Source organism: Camelus bactrianus, chromosome 7 (assembly GCF_048773025.1).
Source record: "Camelus bactrianus isolate YW-2024 breed Bactrian camel chromosome 7, ASM4877302v1, whole genome shotgun sequence".
Taxonomy (NCBI): domain Eukaryota; kingdom Metazoa; phylum Chordata; class Mammalia; order Artiodactyla; family Camelidae; genus Camelus; species Camelus bactrianus.
In genome coordinates this window covers 18538624-18555917 of record NC_133545.1, presented here as the reverse complement: position 1 = coordinate 18555917, position 17294 = coordinate 18538624, and the positions used below count along the sequence as shown (strand labels likewise).

Sequence of the window (17294 nt, the reverse complement as noted above, 5' to 3'; positions counted from 1 at the left end):
TTCCATCACTAGAGATTCTATACGACACTAGAGATTGTGCCGACTGTGGAGAGACAGTCATCCTTCCATCAGGCATGGCAGAAGGACACGGACAGATGTGGCGTGGGTCCCTATCTGAGCAAGGGCATCGGCAGGGATGGGATCCAGCCTCCAACTGCACGCCAGCACTGACGTCTGGGTGGGGTCTGTGGAAGCACTGGGTTGAGAAGGATTCTGAGGTTCTGTGCTGGGAGAGAGGTGTGGCTGATCAGCAGTGCTTGTGTGAGTGGATGTCGGGGACACTAGCACAGGTGCTAGGTATTTGCCCGTTCTGGCATTTCTGTGAGGTGATGAAGTCCCACCCCCAGACCCACATGTGCCTGCCCCTGTCTGAAGTCCCGTACCTTAGTGGCCAGCAGTCGGGTCAGGTAGATTTCAGACACCATCTTGCTCCCCCGGTCTCCCTCCTTCTGGTCCCCATGCTCGTGGTTCTTCACCAGGTGCCACATCTTGACTCCGCTCTCCAGGTCGGGGGTGATCATGGGTGTGCGTGAGCGGAGGCTGTCGGGACTGCCCGTGTACCGGATCATGTTTTCTGCCAACGCAATGACCCCATGTGGGTGAGGCCACCCAGCCTTCCAGCTCACTACTTATACACACATCCCTGGCTCCAGCCAGACCAGCTACTGCCCATTCCTTCCTGCATTTGCAGGCGCTGTCACCTTGCCGCCTCAGTTCAGTCCATTCCTGGAACGGGGATGCCCTTCCCACCACCTCCAGGAAACTCTCTGTGGCTACTTCACCCACTCGGATTCCCGTCCCTCCTGTACCTGCATCTCTCCAGCCCTTACTCAGTTCGTAGAAATATAAGCTCGTCCTTCTTTACACTCTGCCTTGTAAGAGCTCTCGGGATGTGTTCTGTGTAGCCAATTAAGTACAAACAAAAGAGCAGGGAGCCTGTCTCCCCTAATGACGGTGGACCCGGCTGAGCAATGGCCTTGTCACCTGCGTTCCTTCATCCTCCCCACCTCTCCTGGGCCACTTATTTGCTGAAAAGTGAGGTGTGTTGAGACGAATGAGTGTAGATCAGAAAAAGCAGAGGGAGGTCCCACTGTGTGCGGGCACCGTTCCATGCCGTCTTCTATTTATTGTCCAGAACGACCCCACGAAGCTGGTAGTTTCTTCAATCCCTGTTGTGCTGGTAAGAAAGCACGCTGGGCTTCCAACATCCATCACCCTTTCCCCCACCCCGAGGAGAAGAGACCTGGGTCTGAACCTTCCCTCAACTGCTTCGTAATGGGCGACCTTTACACGTCATTTAGCCTCTGTGCGTCTAAGTTATAATTTGCTAATCTGCATAATGGGGGGAAATAATAATTATTTAATTCACTGATTATTATGAACCTGATGTTTCAATAATGAGCATCACAAATGTGAAAGCATCTTATAGACTGTAGAGCGCTCATGAAGGTTAGACTTTCTTCTCGTTTCCTGCATCAGAGCCCCTGTGCGGAACCAGGAGCCTCCTCTCAGGTCCAGCGTTCCTCTCCGATGGCCAGGCTGCTTGACTCCCCCCGCCCCTCCCCACTCCCCATCCCAGGCGTCCACTGCCTTGCAGCAGCGGGGCCATCGTGACAACAGCTGCTCAGGGCATCCTCTCCTCCCCAGGACAATTCAACAAACTCACCGTATTTACTGGCTGAGGTCCTGGAGACTGTGGAGTTGTTCACTGCGTTGTAGGCGGTCACCTGCTTGGACACTAAAGCCACCACAGAGCCATCTGGCACCTACGGGGTAAAGGCAAGTAAGGGCCTGGGCAAAGAGACTCTGCCACCCCAGGAAATGAGGACAGTGTGGTCCTCGGGGGCAATCAGTGCCTCAACAGAGAGCCAGGGGACCTGGGGGGCTGTCGGCTTTCCTTTGATGAAACAAGACAGCTCTGAATGTGGAATTGGTCTGTGTTGGGGCTCAGGCTTGGAGCGACCCTGCCAAGAGTTCAGGAGTATCCTCTGTCCTTGTGCCTCCCTGGGAGGGCACCCACACTTAAACTCCAGGGATCATTCAAAAAAGGGCTTCTCCTTAGGGTCTCTGCCTCTGCCCTGCAGGAGGCACACATCCTGTCTCCACAGAGGTCAGTTTTCCCTGGGTCACTAAGGGAACTCAAAGTGCTGGTGAAGAAGCAGATTCAGGGCTCGGTCACAGCCTCAGGGCAACCCTGTTATTCAAGGACCGAGACCCCCAGGGGCCTGGCTGCCCAGGGAGCGAGTCCCTCCCCCTTTCACGGTCACCTCACCTGGTAATGGGCCAGGGTGTTCAGTCTCTTCCAGTCGTTCTCAATCTTGGTGGTGATGTCTTCATCCTGCAGGATCATCCTCGCCCCACTGCCTTGTCGCCACTCTGCAGGGACAGCAGTTGCATCTCAGAGAAGCCCTTGGCCCATCCCATGGGGATCCTGAGGCCCCCTGCACAGGCACCTACACGGCCCCATCTCAGGGGTGCATCCACATACAGGTGCTAGCAGACACTCCCAGAGGAGGTGGGGGAAGCTCTCAGCACAAGGGGGGCCCTGAAGTTCAGTTCTGGTTCTCATTGCAACAAACTGTGTGACAGAAGTGGGAGTCACATCGCCTGTCCTAGCCTGCCCACCTGTTCCCGGTGAGTGGCCACATAGAAAGCAGTCAGTGCTAATTAGCTGAATGAACAAGGCACTTAAGAAAGCGCTAAGCAAATACAAGGTGGCGTCATCATTGCCATGCCTGGGAGCTGGTCTGTGTCTCCTCTGCTTGATCATAAGGGCGTGGAGTTCATGAGACCAAGGCTGCAGATTCAGTCACTGTGCACCCTATCCCTGTTCCAGGGGTGTGTCTTGCACCTGAAATTGGCAGGTGGGCCACCCTTGGCAGAGAGACTGAGTAAAAGTGTGTGGAGAGACCAGCAAAACCTCATGCCCCAGAACAGCCCTGTCCACGCAAAGCTGATGTGGATAACAGCATCTTGCTGATCTATCCAACACCTAATTACCTGATGCCGCAGGTATACGCTTACACCCCACGTTCTCCCCTTGGGCCCAGACACCTACAATACGCAGGCTCGCTGATGGTTCCCACATGGGGAAACCGGGCTGTTTCTCATCCACCAAATCCTCATCGTCACACATTGTACAAATCACACGGAGATGGAGACACGCACATTTCTGCCTTGAAATGTTTGCAAGTGGAGACCCAGGTGCACGCCAGACACACTCCAGCTCTCGTGCCCGGGCACAGCCACATCCACACACGCACACACGCGAAAGGAAAACCGGCGTTTCAAATTCAAACGCAACATGCGTTCCTGTCAGGAAGCCAGGAATCTGGCTTCCAGGCAGCCACGACCTCAGTCAACGTATTACAGATGCTGAAACTTCTGAGATGGGCAAGAGCACCGGGCTTCTGCAGAGCGTGGCTGGGTGCTGGGAGCAGTTACCCGCAGTCCTTGCCTGACTTCGCCTGGGAGTTTCCCTCTGGCCCACAGACACGTATTTCGGATTCCTTCCCCCTGCTCATCCTCGTGTCAAAGCTGAGCTGGGGGCCCACGACTGATTCCTCCCTGCCCTGTGCACTGGGCATGGCCACTACTACAGGTGAAAATCAGGCCCAGAAAGGAAGCCACCTGCCCTCAGGGGGGTGGCTAACATCCACGTCTCTGCCCCCAGCTCCGGGGCTTGTCTGCTGCCTGGGCTAGTGCTTCTGGTAGCATCGGGCTGTCCCAGGAATGAAAACATAAGGACGCGCGTGTTCGCTGCAGCGGAGGGGCCTTGAGAGGTCTCTGGGGACCACCCGTCACTTAGTGCTGTTGATGGCCCGGCTGGAAATGATCCTGGAGGTCAGGCCTTGGGGCAGGTAGGGAGGTAGACGACAGGTGAGATGCTCTCCTGGGGCACCTGGTCAGCAGTGTTCTGTTTGTTGTGGGGTTTTTTTTTTGTTTTCGATTTTATGTAGGCACCTACGAATGTCTGTTTTTGAGTGGCTGGTGCAAAATAAGCGGAATATCTCCCCGCTGGTCAGGCACTGGGTATGCAGTGCAGCAGACGCTGGTGAAGACCAGCCTGGGATGGCGCCACAGCAGCCACGTGCCTTGTCCCCGTCCCACAGCGGGTCCTGAAAGATAAAGCCTCTTGGCTCTCCCCTGCTGGCCTGGCGAATGGTGCCAGGGCCATGGCTGTTGGGGGGTACAGTAGAGACAGCTTGGGGGCACAGAAGGCAGTCCTGTGCTCTGCATGCCCCGATGGGAGCCAGAGGAGAAGCAGGGAACGGGCTCTGGACACCAAGCCTACTGGCCAGGCCCAAGGGAGAAGGGAGTCGCCTTCAGTGAAGGGTGCATGGGGCTGGTTAGGATTAGATGGAGGAGGTACCAGCTGAAGGCCAGCTTTCTGGTTTAGCAGCCGCCCTGGCACCCTTGCTGATGGCATTGTAGCACCTCTCAGGAGGAATCTAACAAGCCACACAGCCTGGTGGCCTGAACCACCTGTCGTTACACCTGGTGACTCATTCTGGAGCCAGATATAGGAATTCCTGGTTACACAACTGCCCTGAAGTTGTGCAGTGCGCAGCCTGTGCAGCCAGACTCAGCAGCCCTGGCTCAGAATCATGTCCAGTAGTTATGTAAGCAAATGAAAGTCAGTCTGCCTCTCTGCCCTGGACAGAAAAAAGTAGGGCAGAGTGTGGCCATGCTTCCCCCAGGGCAGTCAAGGAATGCTGGCTTGTCCTTGGGAGTATAAAAATGCTGCTGCTAGATGTCCACCAACAGGGCCAGCCCAGCACCCGGGATGCAGCAAGTACTCGACGCATATTTATTAAATGAATGATACATAAGTGAATGAGTGAATGAATGAAGGAAGGAGAAGGGTGAGTGAGGAATGGTGGCTTATTTTCCAAGCAGTGTAAGGACTTTCTGCCTGTGTGCTGGTGCTCCGCGGTGGGCAGGCCGCAAGCGGCAGTGAGAGGTGAGCTGTGAGCCACTGTGTCAGAACCTGGGACAAAGGAAGGTCTGAACTCCAGAGGCACAACTCGGCATGTCCACTGCCAGCTCTCTGAAGTTATCACTCATTCTTCCAATTTGAAAGCTGGGAAATTAAAGAAACAGGCTGGGAAGACAGATATGGAGGTCGCCATCCACAGGTCACTGTGCACTCTCCTCACCAACTGAGTTCTCTTCCGCGGCCCCTGAGCGGGCTCCTCCTTTGGGCAGAGCACTGGACTTGGCACTCGGATACAAAGATACATCAGAGGAGTCCCTGCGTTCCGGGAGTTCTTGGCAGGGAAGGCAGATGTGGGCACAACTCAGAGCTCCGTGGCACAGCACCCACCATGTCCGTGAGTCACCCAAGGGCCGGGAGCATCAGGGAGGGACAGTGATGGCTGGACTGGAACCTGGGCTGTGGCCACACTGTGATGCTGGCAGGTAGCTGCCTCCCTTCCACTTCATACTTTGAGCTCCAGGAATCCAAGAGGGCCACAACACTTAACCTTCCACAAAATCAAACTGTGCTGATGGGGTGGTCGCCTGCCTACCCCACCGGCTGAACCTCGTGGGCAGCGGTGATGTGCAGTGGGCAGCAGGACGGTCAGCACTCAGTAACACGTTCAGGGACTGTAAGAGGCTTCCTGGTGTCCCAGTCCTACAGCCCTTTCAGCCCAGGCCCTGCCTCCAAAGTGGTGCCAGCGGGCAGCAGGGAGGCAGCAACTGTTGACTTTTTTGGCAACTATCTCAAGAAGTCAAGAACATTCCTCCAAATTCCAATATGAGGATAGTGAACTGGAGTCAAGGAGAACGCTTAGCCCTGTTTTTAGATTTCTCAAGCCTGTTATCTTTGTTACTTCTTCTACAAGAAAATTGCTATGTGCTTTTTTTTTTTTTTTGAAATACCAGAAAAGTAAAAAAGTGAAATTCAATGTCCCATCCCCAAACAAGTCCTGATGAATGAAAGTCCAGAGAGATGGGAGCCGGGTGTTGGGAGCACCATCCCCGGGACGTGCAGGAAAGAGGCAAGGCCACGGGCAGCCTGCCCAGCTGACCCAGAAGGGGAAAGTGTGGATGCAGCATCTGGGCAGGGATGCCCCAGCGCCGAGTGGTTTAAGGGAGCTGGTGCAGAAACGCATCCCCAAACCTCGCTCTTCGCTGCCCAGGGCCCTTAACCTCACCTGTGGCCTGAACACACTTCATGTCCATGTTACCTGCTCTCCTTCTTTTCCTGACCCCCAATCCAGACCAGCCAGGGCCTCTGTTTCCCCCAGACTCATCATGGGATGTCTCAAGACAAACACCAGAACAGCGGGGCGGGCTGGGCTCTCGGGAGCGCCCTTGTGTTAACTCATGACTTCTCTTGACAGAGGTATGAGCCGTGGAGCTCAGCCTGGGACCGGGAAAGGTCAAGGTCGAAGGCCAAAGCTACTAGCTTCTCTCTGTCCCAGGAGCAGTCCAGCCCCCACACTGCACGGCTGGCTTTATGAACCCTCATCCCTACTTAGCAGTAAAGAACCCCAAGAGCAGGTTGGACCAGCTGAGGGCGAGGCAGGCCTGCCACCTTCGGATCTGGTGCCCTTGGCGGTGTGTGCGGCTCTCAGGTCAGGAGGCCCCCCCGAGCACAGGCACATCTAATTTTGTGCTCTGGGTATGCTGCATATTCAACATATGCTTAGTTTTAATGCCAGTAATGCAAACCAGCAGAACCCAGGTCTCCTCATCCCAAGTTCAGCGTTCTCATCACCAGATAGGCGCCTTCTGTCTTGCCTATAAAAACAGCACTAAAAATGTCTCTCTTTTGTGTCCACCCTTTGTTACACACGAGGTGACCCCATTAGAATGGCCAAGGGGCAATGTGACAGCTTGGCCAGTGGCCAGCGTCCTCCAGGTGAATGCCAGCCTCCTCGACACAGTGAGAGACTGGAAAATGCTTCAAGACACCAAATGACCTGAGGTACTGAGCTTGGTGACAGCCCCAGGGAAACGTGGGACAGTGACCTCAGCATGCCTGCAGCCACCATGTTGAAAATCCAGACCCAGAAAGACACAGAGCTCCACTGTCACTCATTCAAAACCGTTTCCCGAGTGCCCACAGTGGTGCCAGGCACTGTGCCAGCGGGACATCAGGCAGCTAAACAAGGAAACTTAGCAAAACAAAAGCCCTGGCCCCTGCAGGGCTCTCTCTGTGGAAGGTGTGCGAGAGAACAAAGGATCATGGGCCCAGCTGATGGAGCCAGAGGACAGAGAGGGCAAGGAGGGCGGGGGGGGGGGGGGAGGGGGAAGGGCAGGTTCTGGTTCCAAGGGGCCACTTCTGTGACACTTCTAGGGATCCGTGAGGATGAGTCCTTGGGGGAGACAGTGGGAGGGAGAGGTTGGAGAGACACACACAAGTTGGGAACTGAGTTAAGAAAGGTCTGGAATACCATGTTTAGGCATTTGGGGTTGGGCTGAGAACACCGAGACTGGGTGGATGAGAAGAGGAGGAGGAGCCCTGACAAAGACCGCTGCCCTTGCCATGGCAGAAAGGGAGGGCCTGGCCTACGGCAGTGGGGATGGAGGTGTAGATTTACAGATCGGGATGGGCTGGATGGTGCTTGGAGATTCTCAGGGAAGAGGAGGTGGGAGCATCATGGTGTGCCCCAAAGTTTGAGAGAAGGTGTCTGGGAGAACAGTTGAGAAGCTGGGGCATAGAAGAGGGAGGGAGTTCATCTGCAGACCAACCCTGGAAGAAACACTAGCACCCAGCACATCGCGGGCCCGGCTCCTGGAGGGTCCCCTACCCACCAGCAGGTGCCACACTAGGAGGCAAACCCTCCCTGGGGAACACGACCCCTCACTAGCTCTGGCCTCCGGGGTGGGTGCACAGGCACACATATGTGAGCATGCATACACACGCACACACATACACGCTCACACAAGTTCCTCATGTTATCGCAAGCGGGGACTCTTAAGGTTTTTCAACAACCGCCCCTCATCCATGCACCCCACTTCCCCAGTCCAGTCTTTCTGTCAGCATCTCTCAGACCCATCCCAGGAAGCTTTAGGAGGGGCTGACTTGGAGGGGTGAGGGAGGAAGGAGGTGCCCACCAGGCTGTGAGAACTGAATGAGTCAACCCTCCTGATCCACGAGGTGCCCACTGCCCAGCCAGCTGCCTGCCCCCCAACCCCCAGCCCAGGCCACCTTTCCTCCCCGCGGGGCTCCGAGCAGGTTCCCACCAGCAGCACACGCCAGCCTGTGTGGGGCCCACTCTACTTCTCAAACCGGGGTCCCGAGCAGAGGGCTGGAGGAGGAGATATGACTCTACCGCTGCACACCTGTCCACAGTGAGCCCCAAGGAGACACCTGGTGGAGAGCCAGACACCCTCGGCACCTAGCCGCTCCCAAGCGTGGAATCAGCGGCAGAGAAGTGCAGGGAGAAGCCAGGACAGAATCAGTGTCACAGCAAACAAGGTCAGGAAATTGACTTGGGAGAGGGAGGGAGGACCATCTAAATAGGATTTTTTTTTAAAGGGATAATTTCATTGTGAGAGCAAGTTCTAAAATACAAAATAATTGAACTAGGAGATGTGGTGTTTAAAGGAGAAATTCCTAAATAGAACTGTGCTGTCTGCTTTTAAGGTGCTAGGTCTTTGCAAACTGTAAAGTGCGGTACACTGGCTTGTTGTCGCTATTCGGAGGTGTCTGGAGAGCTAAAGGAAGAGGCGGGCTGCATTCTGCCACTCGATTTAAGAGAGGTGAGCTAGAGCTTAGTGGATATTCTTGAATACAGAACGCAATGTGGTGTGCGGTGTCAAAGAAGAGTTAAAGAGGCAGAGGGTGGGCAGTGGGAAGGAGGAGAGGTGACCCAGGCATTCATATGCAAGGCACTGGGGGGGAATTGCTGGTTCTGACCCCTCCCTTGCAGCTCTGGCCCCACAGCCCAGTGCCCTGCTCCAAGCACAAAGGACAGACACACTCACAATCCAATTTGTTACACTCCCACCTTCCAGGGAGAGAGGGAGGTGAAATAAAAAAGAAATAAAATCCCATTATCTTTATCTGCCTTCCCATCAGGTGCAGCGGAAAATGCAAACTGGGGCGACAGCTGCTGTGAACTCTTTATATTTCACTTGGAAGATAGTGTATCTTTTTATTGCATACAGGAATTACTTATTTGAAAAAATATACCCTTTCAGTGCGACCTGAACAGCAAGACGGGGCGGGGGTTGGGGGTGGGGGTGGAGGGCGGAGTTCTGGGGGCTATTGATGGAGCAGTCTAGTTAAACTGGAGGAATCTCTAGAGGTCATGGCCTGCGGAGGTGCCTGCGTGGGAAGAGAATGGGTGTTCTCTCCACAGTCTTGCTGTGTGACCAGGGCCCAAGCACTGTGCCTCTCTGAGCTGCAGAGTCTCCTTCTGTGCTGTGGAACACAATGGCATCCATTATTTCCTCTGGGGACTGAAGGGAAGAGACAGTCCCTTGGCTCAGAAAGAGGAGTGTTCAGCCTTCTGCTACTGCACAAAGAAGTGAGGAACTCCTAGTCACGTTGGCCCCCCTGTGCCTTACGATACGTTGGTTGAAGAGTTTGGTGGTGGGTGGAAAGAGACATCGACTTGGCGCGGACAGCCTCACGTACAGCAGAGCGAGGAGCCCCCGGCACCCTGCTTTGAAAGCTCCCGAGGCCCACCTGTCCCGGCACAGTCCCCAACTCCTGCCCTGTGATATCTTTCCTTCCCTAGACTGCAACAGACTGAAATAATGTAAGGCAGGTTTGTGTCCTTCACTTTGGCTCCTGCAGTGGTCAGTATTTATGTGTCAGCTTGTATGGGCCACAGCACCCAGAGAGGTAGCCAAAAATGATTCTGGATAAGGGTTTTTCTGGATGAGATTACTGTTTAAATCAGTGGACTTTGAGTGAAGCCAATTACCCCCTATGATGTAGGTGGGCCTCATCTAATTAGGTGAAGGCCTGCGTAGAAGAGAAGATTGACCTCCCCTGAGCAAGAGGAAGTTTGGCAGCAGATGCCTTTGGATTTGAACTGCAACATGGCTCCTCCCTGGGTCTCCAGCCTCCTGGCTTACCCTGCAGATTTTAGACTTGCCAGCCTCCACGCTAGAGACTGTTTATGTTCCCCAATTCGTATGTTGAAATCCTAACCCCCACTGTGATGGCACTGAGAGGTGGGGGTGGGGCCTTTGGAGGCTGATTAGGTCATGAGGGTGGAGCCCTCATGAATGGGATTCGTGTCCCTATAAAAAGGACCCCAGAGCTCTCTTGCCCTCCTTCCACCCTGTGTGGTCCCAGCACATAGAGGGTCATCTGTGAACCAAGAAGTGGGACCTCGCCAGACACTGAATCTGCCTGCACCTTGATCGTGGACTTCTCAGCCTCCAGAACTGTGAGAAATGAATTTCTGTTGTTTATCAGCCAGTCTCTGGTATTCTGCCATGGCAGCCCAGACAGACTCCTGGTCCATTATTCATTAAGTCTTCCATGACTGCCTGAGCTAATTCCTTCTGATAAATCTTTCTATGTATAAACAAATCCTACTGGTTCAGTTTTTCTGGAAAATCCTGATGACTACTGTTCCCCATCTTGGTTTTCCAGTGCCTGGAAAAGCTGGGGAAGGGGTGGAGGGGGAGGAATGGGAAAGCTTCAGTCCGAGGAGCAATGAATAGAAGTGTTGAGAGTGAGGGGCCAGGCCAGGCCAGGCGCCACAGTGACGATGAAAGGCAGATGGAGGAGGCTGAGGTGGCTTTACTGGAGACAATTACAGAGGTGGCTTAAAATGTCTGTGCTGCCTTCTGGGCTGGCCTGGGACAGATGCCTTGCCTTGCCAGGGGCTGGGCATCAGGAGGGGGAGGCAGTCTTTGCCCAATGCCCTCAGCTATGGGAGGAAGAGGAAGAGGGGCATGAAGCCCAGGGTGGGTGCTTGGCTGTCTCGTCTCTGTGCAAGGAATGTGACCAGAGCCCTCTCCACGCCTGTGCGCTATGCTCCCCTTTGGTATAGATTAATTTTTGATAATTATCACACCTTAATATTTGTAAATTGCTTTTAGGCTTTCAAAGCCCTTTCACCTACACGATGGGGAAAAAGGCGCCTTGCCTCTCTCTCCCCTTGGGGGCCACGTGGCTGAGTTGAATCAAATCTGGTGGAAGATGCATCTGAGTCTCTGAGGAGGCCCCGATTTCCTCGTTATGTGATCTGGCTTTGGCAGAAAGAGGACCAGAGCCATGGGGCAGCTCCAGACCCTGCACCTAGTAGAAAAGAAGGAAATTCCTCAAAAGTGCACCCACAGTGGGAAGCCTTCGTGAAAAGCTCAGCGTGATCCCCCTCGCAAGGGGATGGGGCCCTGGGGCTCCAACTGCCTCCTTTCTTTTATCCTCCCTGCTGGGTGGCCTTATTCCTCCAGGGTGGCCCCTGCATCTTCCCCAGTGGCTCTTGTGATGGGAAAGTAGGTCCTTTGCTCTCTTGGGACCCGACAAGCATGTGTCACTGGAGGCCCGTCCCGTCCTAGGAAGCAGGCCTTCCCCTGGCCTGAGCGGCCTCTGGCTTGAGAGGGTGGTGACTCTTGGGTGGGTCGTGGTGGCCACGCTGCCCTCAGGCTTCCTTTACTCATGGCGGTCAGCAGGATGTGGCCGTGGCTGCTGGGAGTGCTGCTGCTTCCATGCCGAATGCTCTCTGTCCTTTCATGAACCATCTGTTTTGCTGGGCACACACCCAGAAAATCTTCTAAAGTTAATAAGCAGCCCCTTCCGCTCTCAAGCTCTGGGTGTGTGGATTCCAGGTGGGGAGGGCTGGGCCTGAGTGGCATCCACCAGCCATGACATGGTCTGGCTCATCCCCCCGTCCCCAAGTACCAGAAGCACGCAGCGCCATATGCACCCGCACACAGGAGCTCTTTCCGTGTTCTGGCACAACCTTTCCAAAGTCCCCTTCCAGCATGAAGACACAGGTTCTTCTAACAGCTCCTCCTCTTGGCCCCACGACGCCGAGGTTCTCCTCCCACCCATTTTGCAGATAAAGACTTTGAGAAGTCAGGGGTGGACCCTGCCATGGTTCCCGCAGATCAACAAAAGGCATGGTGAGAGCTAGCTGGGTACGCTGGTGAACTCAACTCTCCGTGCAAGACCCATTACGGAGCAGCTCGCTGAATTGTTTGGGGGTGGGGCACACAGGGGTCTTCCTTTCTGGTAACCGTTTTCTCTCCCACTGGTTCCTAACAGACCCCTTTGCTTCAACAGTCTAGGACTTTCATGGCAGCAAAATCACCTGCATGCAGATACAAATGCCCACTCCGACCCTAGGGGCCAGTGCCTGGGACACACATGGACACAGTCGCCTGGAACCCCTCACCCCACAGACTCTCACAGATGCTTCCTCCTTGTCCCAGAAACCACATACACAGAGACACCTCCACAGTGACAGGGGAGCACGTGCTCGGCCAGTCTCTCTCCTCCGGCCGCAGAGCTCCGGGCACTGGGCCAAACACATCCCGCCAGGAGCCAACCAAGAGGAGATGGGGGAAGGGAAGCGGTAAGAATCGAGGTGAGTGAGCAAAACTTCCTGATCCTGAGTTGTTGGGCATCAGAATTTGGGAGGAGGTCGGGCGAGGCAGTGGGAGGGGATGACAATTCCCTTGGACTTCAGAAAATAGCATAGATGCCCATCTGTCTTGGATGGCTTAGCTGAAGCCAGCTTAGAGGCCAGATGGATGGATTAGGGGCGTCTGGAGGTCCTCCCACCTCTATGTTGCCACAAATCTCCAGACACAAACACACACACACCTAAACGCCATTTCCTCCATGCCCAGTATCAACAAACAGACCCATACCCTTTCCTTCCCAGTGCTAGCTTGATAATCAGAAATAGCAGCGGCCAACACTTACTGAGTATATACCATGGGCCAGGCAGTGCATTAAAAGACTTTTACAGGCATCATCTCATTTCGTCATTACAATGAGGCAGGCGCTCTTATTTATATCCATTTTATAGGCAAGGAAACTAAGGCACAGAAAGGTTAAGTAACTAGTCCAAAGTCACACAGCTAGGACTTGGTGGCAACAGGACTCAAATCCAGGCATGTTTGATGGTGATCCACAATGCCAAACTGCCTGTCTTCAGTCCTGGCCTCTTTGGAGCCTGGGGCTCCCCACCAGGATTTCCCCAGGACGGTATCTTATTAAATACTCTGGCGAGCTATAGCTGGATCTAAGAATAGCTGGCCTTTGTTTATATAGGCTAGGCGATCTATTCGCGGAACATTCAAATAAAATGTCATCCTGCTCCCCAGTAAGCTGTCATATCTTATTTTTCTCTATTCTTTCTCTCCATCCTCCATCACTGACCCAGATCCCTCATGCCTTCAACAGTCAGCAAAGAATTACAGGCACAGAACAGAGGCGAAGGGAAGGGCCTAGGGGCACACGGATGGTGGTGGCGAGACCTTCGACCACACAGTTTCGGACTAAATCCTCTTCACTGCAACTGTGACATTTCCACTCCCACCCCTCAAAAGGCCCCACAGGCAGTCAGATCGCCAGCAGACTGTGTGGTCCTCTCTCTGCTTACTGCTCACAAAGTGGCCATGAAGGCACACCCCCTGGGCTCCTGGGGGCTGTACATGCCTGCTTCCTGTACCCTGACCTGGCTCCACTGGTAGGGAACAGGTGCTTCTGACCAGTCACAGGACATCCCCCTGGGTGGGCAGCCTACTCACCAAGGTCCATATCTGCAGCCTTGGGCCGATGGGAGCAGGGCACATTCTTGAAGATGGCGTCCAGAATCTTCTCCTTGACCTGAGTAATCGTGTCACAGTTGAGGATTTTCACTGGGATCTCGGGGCTGTTGGCGTTGTCTGGGTTGACACAACTCAGGACCTGGGGGAGTGGGGAGAGGAGGCGTGTCGGGGAGGGCAGCATGGAGAGCTCCGGGATTGCCAGCAGCATCCTGGGGTCCTATCCTGACCAGCTCCGCCTCTGCAGGTGCACGTGGAGAGGGGTGGAGCGACCCCAGCCCGACCAGGTTCCTGCCAAGCCCTCTGCCCTTCTGCCCAGACAAACAGCAGGAAGATGCCACGGAGTAGGAGCTGCACATTTAACTCCTCTTCACAACAGACTCCATTAAAATCTGGATTTATCACAGGGAATGATGTCCAAGCAGGCGGAGGCAGTGAAGGGTAACCTGTCTGAGAATGGACACTACTGCATGCCCACCCCCTACCCCCAGTTAGGCACCATCGCAGCAGCACACCCAGACCCTCACCCACCTCTGAACTCCCTGCCCCTATCCCTGTGTGTCAGTCTGTCTGTCTCCTCACTCCATCTCATACACACACCCACACTAATAGTAATCTGGCTCCTTTCTCTGAAGATCTCATATGGTTCAATTTTTGTGAGGGTTCCAGGCTGAGGGAAGGTTGGAGAATCTGTAAGAAGCTTAATATGTTCTTTAAAAATAAAAAGTTGCCCTTTAAAAATTACAGGTTCAGGGCACCTGAGATCCCTTCCAGGCTCCGAGCTTGAAACCTGGTGTTAGGGGTAGAGGCCACCCTGGCTCAGGACCTCAATTTCTCTTTTCGGAACTAGTCGGATAAATTAAGACTAGTCCAACTAGTTAAGTCCTACTAGGATAAGTTAAGCTTTAAGAACCAAACTGTATTTTATGCTTTAAAAAGTTATGGGCCATTTCCAAAGGCTTTTTTCTCTTGCTCTTCTGAGCATGGGCCTCTCTACATGGATGAGATCGTGGGAGGCCGAATGGATCTAGGGGAGGGGGTCCTGTGGGTCACAGGTGCCGCCAAGTGGTCCTGCCATCCTGGGCTCCTGCAGCCTCTGTCTGACCCTGCTGCTGGAGCCCATCCTGCCTTTCTTTCTCGGACTTTCACTGTACCTCCCCAACCATTTCCCAACTGCACGTCTGGTTTGCAGATTCAGACAGCAGCCTTCCTCCCACCCCTGCCTCCTCCTGCCCCATGTGGTGGCAATCAGGACCCTGGCCCCTGGACGCCTGCCTTTCATTAGCAACCAGACTGCTGTGAGCGCAAACGGGAACATGCTTCTTGCATTAAGAAGAAAACCTCCTAAATCTGTAAAACCAAACTCTCACCCTCAAAATGTCCTAAACTGAAAACAATGGTGGAGGGGACTCTGGACCACGTGTCCCTTCTGAGTGCCCTAGCCTAGCCATTTCCTTTCTTCTAAGAGTCTCCTGCGACCCCTCCTGCCTGCCCCCCACTCCCAGGGGCCAAGCGCAGCCTGGTGCTCTGTGCTGTCCTGGGCTGCCCTGCTGTTCTGTGCTCAGGGCCAGTGGCGAGGTGGCCCAGCCTCTCCTAGGTAGCAACACAGCCTTTTCTGGGCTGAGAAACCAGGAGGCAGAGGCTGCCACCTGAGTTTGCTCTCCTGACATTTCTGCTTGCCCCTGGGGTTTGTGGTGGGATGCTTTAGGGCATCCAGAGAAGCAGCAGTGACCCCACCAAGGGACAGGGTTCCCTGACCACTGGCCAAGCCACAGCTCCACCCTGAGGTTCCCTTCTCCACCCCCACCCATGTCCCTCGGCTAGTTTCAGAGCAAAATGCCTGGGGTTTGTTCTGCTAGGTCAGTGCTTCTTAAACTTTAATGTGAATAGAATCACTAAGGGGGTTTGCTAAAATGCCGATTCTGACTCAGGAGGGCTAGGATGGGACCTGGAACTCTGCATTCGGGCAGGCTCCCAGCTATGCTGTTGGGCACTCCCAGCAGCAGGGCCCTAGGCCACATTGGTCCAAGTTCTAGCATCAAATCTAATTTGATGGAGGTGCATCTGACCATAAAGTGATGCTTGCTAAGCCTCTCAGTGCCTGCCTCACTCTTTGTGGTTTCCCTCCCGCCCAGCACAAGGTTACCATCAGTTGGCCCAAAATGCTCTGGGCTCTTCCAGCCAGTGCCAAATTCCAGGCCATCCTGTCTTTTATTTGACCCCTTCATCTCAGTCTCAAGTCAGCCCTGTCTGCTGCTAACACACTTTCTTCCTTGTCCCTCCACCAAGCACCAAGCTGCTCTCCCTTCTACAAGTGAGGGTTTCCTTTCACAGGCCTGAGGGTGGCTATTAAATCTCCCTGCAGCCATTTCTTCTCTGGGCAAAACACTTGTAATTTCTTTCCCCTTTCCTCGCGGTGCCTCTTCCCCCCGTGTTTCCACCTCAGTGGATGCGCTTGCCTGACCCACTCCAATTTCCTCACATTCTCTTGAAGTTGAGTCATCTGCAACCAGGCTGAGTGTGCTAACAATAGTTTGGCCTCCGGAATAAAGGATGCTGCAATTTGGGGACAGAGCGTTATTACAACTCATTGTGTTGGATTCAATATTGGGGAGCCTCTGATGAGAAGGGAGAGAAAGGGAGCAGAGAGGGAGAGATCAGGCAGAAGACATTTCAATGGTAGTTCTAGCTCATTAAGAAATCTATTCAGGTCTCTATTTTTGGAAGGGTTTTTTTTCCCCCTCTCCCATTTTAATCAGAGCCTCTAACTCGCTCCCCTGGAACAGGCCACGACTAGCAGGGAAGCAGGGGCCTCACTCACATGCTGCTGCTTCGAAGCTGCATCAACTGAGCCAATCCCGGCAAATCTGCTCAGATGCCTACCGGGATTCCCGGGGCCCTCCGAGGATGGAGTGGGACAGATACGTTACGGCTGCAGCATGCCCAGCCAGCGAGGCCGGCTTTGTGCAGAGTGGCAGGGATGTCTCTGCAGCTGGCTGTGACGGGGTCTGGGCTTCATCCCCGGTTCACGGCTCCTGCCCGGCTGGCCATGTGTCACCTCCCATAAGTGCACTCTAAATGCCATCTATTCTCTGTCCTCTTCACTGCCTTTGCTGTCTCTTCTTGGACTCCACCACGCCAACATTTATCTTTTATCTTATTTTCTTACTCCTTTCTTCTACCTCCTCTCCTCTTTCCTGGAAAAGGCCGGGTGGGAGATTACAACTCTCGAAAAAAAGCCTGACAGTGAGCCCCCTGGCCTGGAGAGACAGTGGGCACCAGCGCACAGTCATGGTGGGAAAGAAGAGGCAGAGCCCACATGAGCCAGCAGTAGGCAGTGCTCACCCTGGGCTCACGGCTTTGTGCACCTTATCCCACTCCATCTTCTGGACAACGTTGGGAGGTACATACTGTCATTATCTCTGTTTTACTAGGATCCCCATTTTTTCAGACAAAAACCCCTCAAACTTGGAGAGATAAAGAGACCTGCCCCAAATCACCCAGCTGGTCAGAAATAGGCCTCCAATCTAGGTCTGCCTGATTCCAAGCCCCATGCTCCTAAATGCTGAGCTTTGCTGCCTCCTAGGATGGCA

At 54.1% G+C, this 17294-nt stretch overlaps 1 protein-coding gene and 1 long non-coding RNA gene across 4 annotated transcripts in view; one reads left to right on the top strand and one right to left on the bottom strand.

Annotated features, from left to right (window-relative positions):
* PLXNA4 (plexin A4) overlaps positions 1–17294 on the bottom strand; it is a 561131-nt gene that overhangs the window by 17057 nt on the left and 526780 nt on the right. For all 3 annotated transcript variants that reach the window (XM_045511048.2, XM_045511049.2, XM_010947522.3), the window contains 4 exons: positions 13684–13843; positions 2273–2376; positions 1667–1766; positions 384–574 (listed from right to left, as the gene is read on the bottom strand). In XM_045511048.2, the coding sequence (XP_045367004.2) occupies positions 384–574; positions 1667–1766; positions 2273–2376; positions 13684–13843 (555 nt within the window). The remainder of the gene's footprint in view (positions 1–383; positions 575–1666; positions 1767–2272; positions 2377–13683; positions 13844–17294) is intronic.
* LOC123614679 (uncharacterized) lies at positions 2348–9208 on the top strand. The gene is made up of 3 exons (XR_006722131.2): positions 2348–8434; positions 8603–8718; positions 9038–9208. It is a non-coding gene; the product is annotated as an uncharacterized LOC123614679 (long non-coding RNA).